General features: G+C 46.1%; 2 protein-coding genes across 6 annotated transcripts in view; one reads left to right on the top strand and one right to left on the bottom strand.

The window, feature by feature from the left end:
- The window catches only part of LOC127491518 (translation initiation factor IF-2), a 67,869-nt gene that overhangs the window by 47,351 nt on the left and 4,073 nt on the right, over positions 1 to 16,445 (bottom strand). Inside the window, exons 2-3 of the mRNA XM_070069874.1 lie at positions 14,826 to 15,883; positions 13,903 to 14,027 (exon numbers count right to left, since the gene is read on the bottom strand). Coding sequence (XP_069925975.1) covers positions 13,903 to 14,027; positions 14,826 to 15,883 — 1,183 coding nt within the window. The remainder of the gene's footprint in view (positions 1 to 13,902; positions 14,028 to 14,825; positions 15,884 to 16,445) is intronic.
- The window catches only part of MFSD6 (major facilitator superfamily domain containing 6), an 89,544-nt gene continuing 88,390 nt past the window's right edge, over positions 15,292 to 16,445 (top strand). The window contains exon 1 of one of the 5 annotated variants that reach the window (XM_070070460.1): positions 15,292 to 15,583. The gene's annotated coding sequence lies outside the window, so the exon portion shown is untranslated. Of the gene's footprint in view, positions 15,584 to 15,815; positions 16,147 to 16,445 lie in introns of those variants that run through there. The other 4 variants (XM_051848355.2, XM_051848356.2, XM_051848350.2 and 1 more) reach the window with 4 other exon arrangements.

The raw sequence follows: 16,445 nt of genomic DNA, 5'->3' as shown, positions 1-16,445 counted from the left end.
ACAATAGAATACTCTTCAGCCACAAAAAAGAATGAAATCCTGTCTTTTGCAACAAAATGGATGCAAATGGAGTCCATTTTGTTTAGTGAAATAAACTAGACACCAAAAGACAAGTATCACATTTTCTCTGACTTATGGTAGCTTATATAGAATCCAAAAAATATTTAATGTATATGAGTGAAATGGGCATCTTGGGACTTGATTATTTGTTTGTACCCTTTGTCTATATTCCTGCTGAACAGTGGTCCTTCTACTCTGAAAAAAAAGTGCTATGTCTACATGATGGAATACTGCTCAGAATGAAAAGCAATGAACTATTATTTTATTTATCTATGGGATACAACAATATCAATAAATCAGAAACAAATATTGTTAAGTGAAATAAGTCATCATCAAGAGTTACATTTGGATGAACTCAGTGATGAAGGATTGCAATTGGAGGTATCAGTATAAAGTCACATTTTCAAAAAAGATTTATTTACTTATTTGAAAGGCAGAATTACAGAGAGAGGCAGAGACAAAGATATCTTCTATTTGCTGGTTCACTACCCAAATGGTTACAAAGGACAGAGCTGGGCCAATCCAAAGCCAGGAGCCAGAAGCTTCCTCTGGGTCTCCCACATGGGTACAGGGGCCCAAGCACTTGAGCCTTCTTTCATTGCTTTCCCAGGCCATAGCAGAGAGCTGGATCAGAAGTGGAGCAGCCAGGTCTCAAACCGATGCCCATATGAGATGCCAGCATCACAGGTGGCAGCTTTAACCGATATGCCACCATGCCAGCCCCTCACATTTTATTTTTAAACATGAAGCATACAGCTGGAGAGGTACAGAAGTAAATATTGTATAACTGGGTTCATATATGAGGTACTGAAAAGGTTAAAAGAAAATGAAACTAAAACAAGATCATTTCGGTGTGAGAACAATTTGAAGTTCATACATAATTTTGCATAATATATATTTTCCATATACTTTCTTTTGGAGAAGCATAAAGACACAGACAGACAGTCAGGAAGAGAAAGCTCTTATCCACTGGTTCACTCTAAATACTGGCAATAGCCAGAGCTGGACCAGGGTGAAGTTGGGGACTAAGAACTCAGTCTAAATCTCCCATGTTGGTGGCAGGGACCCAGGTACTGGTAACATCATCTGCTGCCTCTTCAGGTATGCCTTAGCAGGAAGCTGCGGAGTGTATGCAAGACTCAAACCTAGGCACTCTCATGTGGGATATGGGCATTCCAAGCTGTGTCTTAACCATTAGGCCAAATGCTGCCCCTCCATGAACTTTTTCGAAAGCACTTATTTGTGCAAATTTCAAAATATTCTGCTTCAAATAAACTTCTCTTTAAATTCCACTTTCCAAAAACTTTTTGAAGTACCCTCATCTACATATACATTTCCTACATTGTCTACTGAAAGAGCCTAGAAGCAGTGATGTCCCAGCTATAATGGTCGCAATTACTTGGGTTCCACAAACTGTCCTCCAATACAAGGAATTGGGACTCCTTAGAGAAGTGACTGATTCCACTGTTGAGATGGGATGTCTTATGATGCTAATGCTCCTAAAAAATACAAATAAATCAACAGGCTGTAAAAAAGACACAGAAATAGACAAAATGTGGTATATACCGATAATGGAATGTTATTCCTCATTTCAAAAGAATGAAATTCTGACACATGCTACAACTTGGATGAACCTGCAAGACTTCATACTAAGTGAAATAAGCAAGAAACATAAGGACCAGTGTTGGATGACTTCATGAAGTACCTAGAGTAACCAAATTCATAGAGACAGAAAGCAGACTGGTGGCTTGTAGGAGCTGGGTGAGTGGGCAAGAGGAAGTTGCTGTTTAATGTAGACAGTTTCCATTCAAGAAGATTAAAAAGTTCTAGAGAAAGATGATGGTGAAGTTCACACAACAATGTGAATGTACTGAATGACCTGTCCACTTAAAAAATGGTTAAATGGGAATTTTATATGTATTTTATTAGAATTTTAAAAGCAGGTTTATGAAGCAATAAATATGAAGATTGACTTTAGAAGATATTCTAGTAAAGCTCATTTAAAAAAATTATCCTGTTTATATGCCTAAAATTCTTCAGAAATTACTGTTACAATCAGATTCTGTCCTTGAAAAGAAAAAGTCAGAAGCCAACTTCATAAAAACAAATAAAGATTAACTTTGGATTTTAAGTAAAACAATAAAATAAGCAGCCACAAGTCCATACTGACATTAATTATTAAATAAAATAAATGGAGAAAAGGAGACACTTTTCTGTATAAAAATTTCAGTGAATAAATGTAAAAGGAAGAAAATAGAAAATCTCCATTATAACACCACAGTAATACAATAGCTGCAGGCAGGAACAACCTGTGAATGCCAAAACTGATGACTAAAAGCTTAAGGAGCAACAGCCTGCTTGTGAGAAATCAGAGTGCCCCTTCCCAAATAGTGCTGATTATGAAGGGAAAGGCGGTGACCATCTTAGCCTTTCGTGCTGCTCTAAGGAAATACCTGAGACTGTGTGATTTAGAATTAATAAAAATACATTTCTCATAGTCCTGGAAGCTGGGAAGTCCAAGATCAAGTGCCAGCATTTGTATCTGTGAGGGTGATTCACTGCTTCCAAGATGATGGTTTGTTGCCGCATCCTCTTGAGGAAACAGACGTTGCCCTCTCAGTGATGGAAAGGATGGAAGGCCAAAGGGGCTGGATGGGTATAATCACTCCTCAGCCCCATCCATAAGGTGCAGCCCTCACAGCCTAATCACCCCTAAATACTACACCTCTTCATACTCCTGCATTGAGGATTGAGTTTCAACATGAATGCTGGATGGGACACAAACGATAGCAGTGACTTTACATAGAGCATTAATCAAGGGATCAAGATTCATTGCTGGTAATGTAATATATGATGAGTATGCCCCTGATTTGTGACCTGAGAAGGGCTTATCACCTTTGTGACATTCTTCCTCAAAATACATGACCTCAATCTCAAAATGAGGAAGGATCAGTTCATCTAAACTGAGGGTCATTCTAAAGCTACATGACCAGTATCTTTTAAAAGTATCAAGATCGGGAAAAACTATGAGAAACTGGGGAGCTGACAAAAACTAGAGGAGATTAAAGAGATAAAAATGTTGTATGGAATCCTCAAACAGAACCTTGAACAGAAAGAATGTTGGCAGCAAAACTGGAAAAATTCAATAGTCTGTCTTAGGTTTGTTAAGGTATTGGTTGCCCTGTTAGCTCCTTTTTTTTTTTTTTTTTTTTTTTTTTTGACAGGCAGAGTGGACAGTGAGAGAGAGAGACAGAGAGAAAGGTCTTCCTTTGCTATTGGTTCATCCTCCAATGGCTGCCGCGGCCGGAGCACCGTGCTGATCCGATGGCAGGAGCCAGGTACTTCTCCTGGTCTCCCATGGGGTGCAGGGCCCAAGCACTTGGGCCATCCTCCACTGCACTCCCGGGCCACAGCAGAGAGCTGGCCTGGAAGAGGGGCAACCGGGACAGAATCTGGCACCCTGACCGGGACTAGAACCCAGTGTGCCAGTGCCGCAAGGTGGAGGATTAGCCAAGTGAGCCGCGGTGCCGACTGCCCTGTTAGCTTCTTATTTTGATAATTGTGTTATGTAGGATGCTAGCAATGAGGGAAGCTAGATGAGGGAAGTGTGGGAGCTCTGTGTACAGTCACTGCAATTTCTCTGAAAGTATAAAACTATTTTGAAATAAAAGGACTTTTGGGGCCAGCGCTGTGGCATGACAGGTAAAGCTGCCATCTGCAGTGCCAGCATCCCATATGGGTGCCGGTTGGAGTCCCAGTTGCTCCACTTCCTATCCAGCCTCTGCTATGGCCTGAGAAAGCAGCAGAAGATAGCCCAAGTGCTTGGGCCCCTACACTCACATGGGAGACCCAGAAGAAGCTCCTGGCTCCTGACTTCGCATCAGCACAGCTCCAGCCATTGTGGCCATCTGGGGAGTGAACCAGAGGATAGAACACCTCTCTCTCCTTCCCTCCCCCCTCCCTCCCTCCCTTCCTCTCTCTCTCTCTCTCTCTCTCTCTCTGCTTTTCAAATAAATAAATAAATCTTTAAAAAAAAAAGAATTTTGAAAGAAACAAACGAAAACCACTGACAATACCAAATAAGGGCAAGGACATGAACAAGAGAACTCTTAGTAGGAGTACAAATTCTTGCAAACACTCTGGAGTGTTTGGTATTAACTAGTAAAGGTGAAAACCTGCATATACTATGATTTAGCAATTATACCTCTGGGAATACTTGAAAGTTGTATATGTGTATACCTAGAGACAAATGCAAGGATGTTCATGGCAGCATTATTTACAATTGTCAAAGAGTAGAAATAATGCAAATGAAATAATCATACACAATAATATACTATTGAAGAGAAGAAATCAAACACAAAAGATTATAGGCTATTTGATTCCATTTATATAAAGTTCAAACACAAGCACAACAAATCTGTGGTGTTAGAAGTCAGATTTATGGGGAAGGAGTATTTAGCCTGGTGGTTAAGGTACTTGAGTCTCCCACTAGAGTACCTAAGTTGATTTCTGGCTCCAGCTCCGAGCTCCAATTTCTGCCGATGCAGACCCTGGGAGGCAGTGGTAATGGCTCAAGTATTTGGGCCCCTGCCACCCATGTGGGGAGACTTAAATTAAGTTTCCAGCCCCTAGTTTTGGCCCCAGATGCTGCTATGGCTGTTGTGAGTATTTCTTTTGGGGAACAAACCAATAGATGGGAGGTCTGTCTCTCTGCCTGTAAAGTACGTCAAAAACTTTAGAAAGCACCTGAGATCCATTTTAAGTACATGCATTTGTACTGGATAACGCAAGACTGGAAACAGGGCAGCTGTTATGGAAACCATTGCATTAGAACCAGAGTTAGGGTCATGTGTGTAGGGAAGAGTAAAATGAAACACAGGAGAGAAATGCTGACAAAGCAGAATTAGCAGAATTTAGCATGTAGTTGAAGGTGGTTAAACATTTTGTACTTTTTGCTCTAGGCCTTAAGGATCTACTGGATTTTTCTTAAGTAGAGTAGAAAGTGACTAAAGTTACTTTTTGAAAAGTTAATCTGTGTATCATTCATAGTATATGCTACCTTCCATTACAGTTAAATTAATTATAACTGATTTATTTCCAGTCATGTTCCTGCTAGTGATGGAAGGGATATGACTTCATACTTTATTATGTCTCCAGGGCCTCTCTTCCCCACTATAATAGATTTATTGTCCTTAAAGATGACCATAATTTGAAGACAATAAACTCCATATGAAGTGGTGGAATGGACAAGAAAAAAAAATCTTAGAAAGTACATGAAGAGGGGCAAGCACCATGGTAGAGTGGGCTAAGCCTCTTCCTGCATTGCCGGCATCCCATATGGGTGCCAGTTCCAATCCCAGTTGCTCCACTATGATCCAGCTTTCTGCTATGGCATGGGAAATCAGTAGAGGATGGCCCAAATGCCACCCCTACAGCCATGTGGGAGACCTGGAAGAAGCTCCTGGCTTCTGGCTTTGGATCAGTTCAGCTCCAGCCATTGTGGCCATTTGGGGAGTGAACCAGTGGATGGAAGCTACCTCTCTCTCTGTCTCTACCTCTCTCTGTAATTCTGTGCTCCAAATAAATAAAATAACTCTTTAAATGAAAAGAGAAAATACATGAAGAAAGTGATAATAAAACACCTATTATTAATTGAAATTAAGCCATATATAGAAGAATACATTATTAACAAAATGAAGAAAATTATCTATGTCAAAGCAATAGCCAGTCTATTCAGACTCAGTGGGAAAGTAATAGAGGCATTCACAGTAAAGACAGTAACAGGACAATGGGCAGCTGTTGATCACCATGAATATTGACTACTATTTTTTCAGAATAGTCGGATTTTTAAAATAGATACAAATATGAGAAAGGAAACCAAGGCATCATTATTTATATTTATATATGGTTATACACCTGGAAAACTTGAGAATTTAAAAAGATATCAGAATAAAAAGACACATAAGTTAGCCTTCTTACCTTCTATTTACATCTTAAGTCATTTTTCAAGGCCAACGTAAGTCCCACTTTTCCCTCAAGCCAATACTGAGTAAAGAAGGGTGCTAAAGGAACGAACTTCATTATACTGGCACCACTGGATTTGTCCTTTGTCCATTTGTTATCTATTTATCCAACAAATATTTATAACTCTTTCCATGGCCCTTCCGCCTCCTCCCTCCTGAGATGACCCATGTCAAACACTTGATGTTTGTGCTCCCGTGCCTTTGTCTATGTTCACACAAGCATACGATATTTCAGGGCTGCTAGCTGCACCCATCTCATCTCTTCTCCTTTCACAGCAACAGAATTTGCATTTGCGCATCCAGCTACTCAGTTAAAGACTATTTCTCAGCCTTTAAGCAGATGGACATAGCCATATGACCAGGTCCTGCCACTGGAATTTAAACAGTATAGCAGATTCTGGCCCTGTTCATAAAGGATGGAACATGCTTTCCCCTTCCTTTTCCCAGCACTGGAATGTGCACACCATGGTAAGAGTTGGAGCAGCCATGTAGGGAGAAGGAAGCTTTGCACTGAAGATGGCAGAACAGGATTGAAAGAGCATAAACCCAGGTACCCCCAGCACCGTTAAGCTTCCAAATTGCCTGAACTTTAATATGAGAGAGAAACATTCTTTGATCTTGCTCAAAATACCACATGTAGGCTGTTTCGGGGGGGGGGGTGTCCTCTGTGCTAATACAAGTGGGTGAACAACACACAGCTGGTTTTAGGAGATACCGAGGAAGTCAATCAAATCATTACCATCACACTTGATAAGTGATAGAGAAAACGAAGCCACTGAGGGGCACGAGGCGCGCCTGTGGAGCACCTATTGTCTCAGCGGGGACTGAAGGAGGCACGGCAGGGTGTGAACCACTCACTCCTGCTTGAAGAAGCTCTTCTCCCGGCTTCAGTGACAACACCCTCCCAAGTTTCCTCCCACCTTCGTGACTGAGCCTTCTTAGCTTTTCCTCCTCTACCAGCAGGTGGATGCCAGCCTTTCTCCGGGCTCTCACAACACACTCCCTCCCTGCCTCCCTCCATTCCCACGACTGCACATAGCACCTCGGCACTGAGGACTGCCAAGTCCAGCCCTTTCTTCTGAGCTTTGGACTCTTGTATTTAATTGCCTACTTCACAACTCCACCTGGACGTTTCACAGGCGTCTCCTTTCTTCCCTCTAACCTGCTCCTCCCACAGCCTCCTCCGCTCAGTAAAGGTTACTGCAATCCACTCAGTTGTTCGTGCCAGAAACCTGTGAGTCATTCTCAACACCTCCTTTCCCTTGCCACCCACGTCCAACATATCACTGAGTGTGCTGGTACACTTCCAGAAGCCGTCTCCCAAATCCATCCACTTCTCTCCCACTGCCACCCCCGTGGTCCAAGCCTCTGTTAACCATGGCTTACTGCTGGCTACCTTTCAGCCACGCCTCACTTCCACACCTGCCCTCACCTTGCCACTGTCCACATAGCAGCCATAGTGGTCTTCTAAATGCACAAATCAGATTTCCTAAACATCCTTCAGTGGACTGCATTGAATTTTTTTTTTCAAAAGGATTTATTTATTTGAAAGGCAGAGTTACAGAGAAAAAAGGGGCACACACATACACAGACCTCTTTCATCCACTGATTCACTCTCCAAATGGTTGCAATAGTAGGAGGTGGACCAGGCTGAAGCCAGGAGCTTCATCTGGGTCTCCCACATGGGTGGCAGGGGCCCAAGCACTTGAGTCATCTTTTTCTGCTTCCCCAGGCACAATAGCAGGGAACTGGATTGGAAGGACTACAAGTAGAGCAGCTGGAACTCAAACCCATGCTCTAATGGGATGCTGGTATCGCAGGCAATGACTTAACCTGCTGTGCCATGATGCTGCACCCTGCATAGATTTCAAGCTGAAAATTCAAAGCATTCAATACAACCTACAGGTGTCTGCCTGACCCAGTTTCTGCCTATGTCTGTACATCCATCTCTTGACAATTCCCCTTAGCTCACTGCTGGTACTGTTCTAGTCACAAGCGTCTGGGTGTGTGAGTCACTACAGTGAAATGCCCAACACAAACTACTTATGAAGGAAAAGGGGCTTACTTTGGCTCATGGTTTTGGAGGTTCGCAGTCCAAGTCCATTGGTTCTGCCTCTGGTGAAAGTTTCCCTGCTGGCAGAGAGCATCACCTAGCGAGAGGGAGCACACACACCCATCCATGTCTAGGCGATCTCTTACAAACCACGAGGATTCAGTCACAGGAGTTCCATCTCAACCACCCAATGCAATCTGAACACTTCCCAAAGGCCCTACCTCTAAACACTGTCCTGAAACCAAGCTTCCACCCTCTTAGTGTCACTAACATCAATCTCTGGGTCCCAGGCCTTTAACACATGGGCCTTTGAGGAACTTTACACACGTAAAGCACAGCTCTCTCTCGCTCCTTCCTGCCTCAAGGTTGCTCCTTCTGTGGGAAAGATCTTTCCAGAACTCTCTGCCTGGCCATCTTCTACTTATGCTTTATGTCTCAGTTTAATATTACTTCCTCCTGAGGCCTTCCTTATCCTTGATGCTAAATCATAGTCCTCCGGCAGAATTTTTTCCAGTTGAGAACTGCTATTTAATTCCTCAAACCCTTCCTGTAAAGTAATAGAATTTATCTGGCCATCTAGTAGCTCCATGAAAGACAATGTCCCCCTCCTGTGCACCCAGATGTGACACGAGACTATGTTTCAGCCAATGGGATGTGAATGGATGTCACATATGCACCTGCTAGGACTTCCCTTGAGTGACTGGGTTTATACTCTCCACATCCCATGTGCTGTGAATGGTAACACCCAAACATTCACCCTGGATCAGAGATGGAATCCATGCATCTACCTATGGGCTGTTACACAGAACAGAAATTATCTAACTATTTGACTACTGGACCGTGGGATTTCTTTGGATGAGTTTTAAGCAGATGAACAAGGTCTGCAGGTAGCACTCTTGGGGAGTCTAATGTGGTATTATACAATCCCGAGGCACTGTGAAGAAATTTTATGGTCAGATGTTTTGAAAGATTACTTTGGTTGTAAAATGGAAAATTCAATGGATGAGAGAACACTGATAGTTGTCATGTACAGAGGAGGAGAGATAATCCCCCAAATTCAGACAATACAGAGATGGAGAGAAGAGGGCAGATTCCAGAGATATTTCAAAAGGTGGAGTTAAGAGAGTTTGGCAGTAAAATGGGTATTGTAGAGTCATGACCCTCCATTAATGCCCACGTCCTAATTCCAGGAACCTATGGATATTCTACTTTTCAAGACAAAGGGGAGTTGGATATGGCACTGTGGTGTAGCTGGTAAAGCCACCACCTGCAGTGCTGGAATCCCATATGGGCACTGCTGGTATACCAACTGCTCTGCTTCTGATCTAGCTCTCTGCTATGGCCTATGGAAAGCAGCAGCAGATGTTCCAAGTGTTTGAGACCCTGCATCTGTGTGGGAGACCTGGAAGAAGCTCCTGGCTCCTGGCTCCTAACTTTGGATTGGTGCAGCTCTGGCCATTGTGGCCATCTGGGGAGTAAACCAGCAGATGGAAGACCTCTCTGTCTCTCTCTGCCTCTGTAACTCTGTCTTTCAAATAAATAAATAAAGCTCAAAAAAAAAAAAAAGACCTCTCTGTCTCTCTCTGCTGCTGTAACTCTGTCTTTCAAATAAATAAATAAAGCTCAAAAAAAAAAAAAAAAAGACAAAGGGTATTTCACAGGTGTGATTAAGTCAAGGCTCTCAAAAGGAAATGAACCTAGATTGCTGAGCCCAGTGTAGTCATGAGGGTCACAGTAAAAGGGGCGACGTGAAGACTGAAGCAGAGGTGAGAGTGGTGCACTCTGCAGTCAGAGGAAGGGATCAGGAGCCAAGAAATAAGAGCAGCTTCTAGAAGCAGGAAAGTCAAGCAAACATTCTCCACCAGAGTCTACAGAAAGAATGCAGTCCTGCAGGTGCCTTGAGGTTAGCCCAACAAACCCATTCTGGACTTCCAACTTCCAGGATTGTAATATGATAAAAGTCCACTAAGTTTCTAGAGCCTTGTTGTAGCAGCAATAGGAAACACACTGGGGAAAGGGGGCACTGAACATAAAGGCTTGGACAGCTGGGTGGATGGAAGTTTAGAAAGCCAGAGTGAGCAAGGGAGGAGCAGAAGATAATGAAGTACTGAGGTGGGGTTTCTAGGACACAGCCCACTCAACAATTGGCCGTATAGATCTGGCACTTGTGAGAGAAGTTGCCCCAGAGAGATGGGAGTTGGAGGGAGTTGGAAGTCAAGGGAGTGAGAGCACTCAGAGAAAAAAATAGAAAAAAAGGCTTGGAACAAATCCTAAGGAAAATGAAAACCCAAGCACACCAAGGGGAATGGTCAAGAGGAAAACCAAAGGCTTGTGGGTCACAGAGGTCAGAGGAGGTGAAAGAGGTGGTTGATACTATTTGCATAAAAATAAAATCTCCAAGCCTCTGGATGTGAACATGCATTTTTGTAGGCATTTAAATATGCAAGAAGAAGAAGGAGTGGTTAACAGTCAGACCACAGAAGTCAGACTAGGTCCCAGTGCAGATTCTATACTTAACTTGTGGTATTATCCTGACCATACTGTCTCATTTTTATGCACACCAGTTTGTTTTCTCATTTGTAAAATGAAAGAATAGCAGCACCTACTTGTAAGTGACTGTTGTGAGCACTATGTGAAAAAATTTCTTTTTTAAAGATTTTATTTATTTATTTATTTGAGATGCGGAGTTACAGAGAGAGAGAGAGACAGAGAGAAAGGTCTTCCATCTGCTGGTTCACTCGCTAGATGGTCACATTGGCTGGAGCTGAGCCGATCTGAAGCCAGGAGCTTCTTCCTGGTCTCCCATGCCGGGGCAGGGGCCCAGACACTTGGGCCATCTTCTATGCTTTCCAAGGCCATAGCAGAGAGCTGGATTAGAAGAGAAGCAGCCAGGACTTGAACTGGGCCCATATGGGATTCAGGTGCCACAGGAGGAAGCTTAGTTCACTATGCCACAGCACCACCACCCTCCTTTTTTTAGAGTGAATAAATATTTTTAATGTGCTTTGAGCCATCCTGGCATATGGTTAATACTATGTATTAGATATTTTTGTTAGAGTTATTACACACTTTAATGTGTTTGTTTCCTTATTCAAGAAAAAACAGCTTTGCCAAAATGAATAAGAGAAACAAATGATGTAAGGAAAATAGTTCATGAAACTAAAGTGGAGGCCAGCAGTTTGTGAGAAAAATGAGCAGTGCATATATGACCTGGACACAGAGAAGAAGGGTTAGATGAATCAAGTAAGCACCAAATATTTTTTCAAAAATGTATTTATTTATTGAATTTAATTAAAAGGCAGAGAGAGCGCGAGGCAGCTCCCATCCCCTGGATCATTGCCCAACAGCTGAGGCTAGGCCAGGCTGAAGCTGGGAGCTGGGATCTCAGTCCAGGTCTCCCATGTGGGTGGCAGGGACCCAAGTACTTGAGTCTTCATCTGCTGCCTCCCAGGGTGTGCACAGCAAGAAACTGGAATCCTGAGTGTGGCTGGGACTGAGACCCAGGCACTCCAACAGGGCAAGTGGTAATCATCAGTGCTGTGTCAAATGCTTGCCCTGCCAAATATTCTTAGTGCACCAAGTATTCATGAGGCACATGAGACACTCAATATTCAGGAAGTCTTCAATGCCCACCCAGTGGTGAAACCTACCTACACAGGTTATATTTGTTCTCTGCCTGAGAAATACAGATAATATCTTTTTTTAACTTTTATTTAATGAATATAAATTTCCAAAGTACAGCTTATGGACTACATTGGCTCCCCCCCCCCATAACTTCCCTCCCACCTGCAACCCTCCCCTCTCCTGCTCCTTCTCCCCTTCCATTCACATCAAGATTCATTTTCAATTATCTTTATATACAGAAGATCAATTTAGCATATATTAAGTAAAGATTTCAACAGTTTGCACCCACACAGAAACACAAAGTGAAAAATACTGTTTGAGTACTAGTTATAGCATTAAGTCTCAATGTACAGCACGCTAAGGACAGAGATCCTACATGAGGAGTAAGTGCACAGTGACTCCTGTTGTTGACTTAACAAATTGACACTCCTGTTTATGGCATCAGTAATCACCCTAGGCTCTTGTCATGAGTTGCCAAGGCTATGGAGGCCTTTTGAGTTTGCCGACTCTGATCATATCTGGACAAGGTCATAGTCAAAGTGGAAGTTCTCTCCTCCCTTCAGAGAAAGGTACCTCCTTCTTTGAAGACCTGTTCTTTCCACTGGGATCTCACTCGCAGAGATCTTTTGCCAGAGTGTCTTGGCTTTCCATGCCTGAAATAGTCTCATGGGCTTTTCAGCCAGATCCGCATGCCTTAAGGGCTGATTCTGAGGCCAGAGTGCTGTTTAGGACATCTGCAATTCTATGAGTCTGCTGTGTATCCTGCTTCCCATGTTGGATCATTCTCTTCCTTTTTTATTCTATCAGTTAGTATTTGCAGACACTAGTCTTGTTTATGTGATCCCTTTGACTCTTAGTCTATCATTATGATCAATTGTGAACAGAAATTGATCACTGGGACTAGTGAGATGGCATTGGTACGTGCCACCTTGATGGGATTGAATTGGAATCCCCTGGCACGTGAGAAATACAGATAATATCAATAGCTACTAAGGCTAATTGCTGACCTCAAATCACGTCTTCTGACACAGAGCAAGTATGAGAGGGCTTCAAAAAGTTCATGGAAATTTGTTATGAAAAGGAGGGATTTCAATTTTTTTTGCGCTGAAACAAATTTTCTTTAATCCTATTTTTCCATGAATGTTCTAAAGTAACTTTATATGTCTTAGCTCAGGCACCAGGCACTCTGGCTGCAAACATCCCCTGTTCAATCTCAACTCTGGTCCTTGTAACTATACCATCAGCAGGGTAGAGAGGGAGGAAGGGAAGAAGTGGGGGAGGGAGAAAGAGAATTTGTGTATGTTTTGTAAAATATACCACCTGCTTGTACACTCTCCTATGTGTTAACCTAGCCTCTTTCCCTGGCTTATTACTGTGCTTTTAAGATTGCTCCATTAAGTCATGTGATTTCAACATCTTAATTTTGTCTTTGAGGATTTCTGGGCAATTAACCTCTGAGGGGGCCTGACTTAAAGCCAATTTCCCACACCACACCCACTGACTAACTCACAAAGGTAGGCAGGTAGGGGAGGAGTTACAGGTCACTTTTTTGTCACGCATATCTGTATCTTTTCCTAAGTTACTCTGATTGCTTTTGTATTTTAAAAATTAAGACAAGTTTATGATAGTATTTAGCATGCATGTAAGTTGGAGCAATGACATAGTACATATGTTCAGAAACCGTATGTGAGGATGTGGGGCTGGCACTGTTGTGCAGCAGGTTAATGCCCAGCCTGAAGTGCCGGCATGTCTTCTGATCCAGCTCTCTGCTATGGCCTGGGAAAGCAGTAAAGATGGCCCACGTCCTTGGGCCTCTGCACCCACATGACTCAGAAGCAGCTCCTGGCTCCTGACTTTGGATCAGTGCAGCTCCAACCAGTGTGGCCATCTGGGGATTGAACCAGTGGAAGACTCTCTCTGTAACTCTTTCAAATAAATAAAAATAAATCTTAAAAAAAAAAAAAAGGATGTGGCTATCTGGGAAAAAATCTTGCCCTAACAAGGCCTGTTAAAACAATGCTTTGTCCTATGCTGACCCTTGAGGCTGCGCTGAACTACATGAGACAGGAACACTAGCTAACCTCTGGGGCGTTTTGGCTTCATTGTCCAGTGCAGAAGTGCCTTCACAGGTTGAGAACTAACCTTGCCTTTCTCCAGGTTCTTTCTGCTCCTCCCTGTCCTTCCACAAGCTGGAGAGAACCTGAACCAGGTTGGATCCGCAGTCTGCTCCTTTCTACTTCTTCAGAAGAATGGTTCCTTTTTAATAGCTGGAAAGAAAAGAAGAAAGACGCGTCTATCCTGACAACTATGGACTCAGCACTTTGAATGCATTCAGCTCAAATAATGCAGTAGGAAGCAGCTGTCTCCAGGCCACACCTGAGTGCAGTGTGTCCCCCTCTGAGCCCACGGCCACCATGGAATCACTTCTCCTTAAATCCCAGCACTATTGCCTGGCACTGTTTTTGCTTCTATGTGTCAGTATTGCAAGGGCATTTACCTAGGCACATGGAGCTTAAGCTTCAGGACCCGTGTAAGCTCTGCAAGGGACCCTAGCAAATTTCTATTTGTTTTATTCCTGCAAAAGGGGGAATCCAAATTCTGAAGCTTTAAGGCCTATAAACTCATCCGTATGATTTTACTGGGAAGACCGTAAAGCCTAGAAAGAAAAAAATGCCTTTTCTCTCTTTTCCTGTTAGTAAAACTAACTTCGACTAGGTTACGTTACCTCGCAGCCTCGATTTTGTCAGCTGTAAAATGGGAGTATCATTATCCATACCCAGAGGATTACCACAAGGCTTCAACAACACTTAACACGGCGCATGCTCACATAGGTCAGCTACCATCCTGCCACTATGGGTGTTGTCAGACGAGACCATAATCTCCTTGAGAACAGGATCTGGCACCTCCCAGGGCCCGTGACAGGCACTGAAAGGAGCACCGTTTACAACCCACCTCACTCTCGCCACCCTGTGCGCCTTTAACCAGAAAGACCACTTTCATGACATCCGCAGTGTCATACGGGGCAGGGCGCCCTCCTACCCACCGGCGCTTCGGCCTCAGCGTACCTGTCGCCGGCCGTCTGCCTCCGGTTCCGGGCCCAGTTCCTCCCTCCGGGTTGTGTGAGGACAGTCAGTCCACCGGGCCGCGCCCAGAAACCCGAGAGGACGCACGCCCAGCGCGAGCGCCGGGCCTGGCACTGAAGAAGCGCTCATTAAATGACTGCCAGCCAGCAGCCTCAGCCCCGCGGCCGCCAACGCGCGCCCCTGCGCCCGGCCGGCATCATTTGCCCGGGGGTGGGGTGGGGGGCCTGGAGCCGGAGTGCGCGCGTGTGCGGCGCGGGGTGCGCCCCGCCGCGGCTGCCCACTGCCCCGCGGCGCCTTCTCAGCGGGTCTGAGGCCAGGGGTCCCGCGGGGCTCGGGGGCGGGCGCGAGGCCGGGAGGGGGCGGCCGACGCATCCGCCGCCGCAGGAGGCGGAGCGCTGCACCTGGCGGCCGGTCCTCGGCGCCCAGCCCAGAAACGGGTCCAGCCGGTGGTGAGCGCGGCAGCGACGGGGAGGCCCAGCCCAGGGAGGAGGAGGAGGAGGGGGAGGAGAGACGGTGGCGGCAGCGGGTGCGGGGCCCGAGGCTCCCGGTCGCCCCGCCCTGCCCGCATCCCTCCGCCGCGCCCCTCCCGTCACAGCCCCCAGGAACCAGAGACCCGGCCCGAGATGGTGCGCGCCGCTTCGACAGCCGCCGCCCCGGCGCCGCGAGCCGCCGCCCCGCGCCGGGGGGAGAGGGCTCCCGGCTCCCCGCGCAGCTGAGCGCCGCCGCCGCCGCTGCCGCAGGTGAGTCGAGCGGGCGGGCTGGCGCGCGAGGAGGGGGCGGCCCGGCAGCCCCGCCCCGGCCCCCAGCGGAGGCCGGGCCCCGCGTGCGCGGGCGGGGAGCCCCCGCGGGCGGCGCGCACCTGCTGCCGGGGGAGGGGGGCCCCGGGGAGGGCGTCCCCGGGGAGGGCGGCTGGGTGTCTCCGCCGCCGGCCTCACTCGTTCGCCAGCCGACTTCGGCCTTCTCACGGCTGCGGGAGCGGGTGTCATCTTTGCGGGGTGCAAGGGGGAGGCTGCCGCGGGCGCCCCCGGGCGCTGGCAGCACTTCCGCAAACGTAATTGGAGTCGGGAAAACAAAGGAGCTGCCCAGAGAGAGCTCTCGCCGGGCGCCGGCAGCTGCTCGCCGGGATGAGGACGAGGGGTGGGCCCCCCAAGGGCCAGGCCCTTCGCGGCCGAGCCTCCCTCACGCCCTTGCCATAAACATCCCCGGGAGGAAGGGCGAGACGCGAGCCCCCAGCAGCCGCAGGGACGAGAACGTGGCCTCCTGTGTGGCAGGAGGAGGACATCGGCTCGGTCTGCCTCCTCAGGTGACTTCCCTGCCCGCTGCCGTCCCGGGAGATTCCCGCACCTGGTGCTTCTTTACTTCAGCTTGGGTCACTGCAGCCCTGTGGGGCATGGTAATGAAGGCTGCTAGCCCTGGGTCCTGTTGATTGATTTCTGTCAGTTTAGGTTAAAAAAAAAAAATTAAAACGCAACCCCCCCCCCCCCATTTATAGTCTCCCCACGTGGACAGACAGGTGGATTAATTATTCTCAAGGTCGATCGGTACACGGTGCATCTTGCCTCCTACACACATTCAAAAACCACAGACATCGCCTTTCATCTC

The sequence above is a fragment of the Oryctolagus cuniculus genome, chromosome 3 (genome assembly GCF_964237555.1).
Source record: "Oryctolagus cuniculus chromosome 3, mOryCun1.1, whole genome shotgun sequence".
In the NCBI taxonomy this organism is placed as follows: domain Eukaryota; kingdom Metazoa; phylum Chordata; class Mammalia; order Lagomorpha; family Leporidae; genus Oryctolagus; species Oryctolagus cuniculus.
This window is presented reverse-complemented; position numbering and strand designations above follow the sequence as displayed.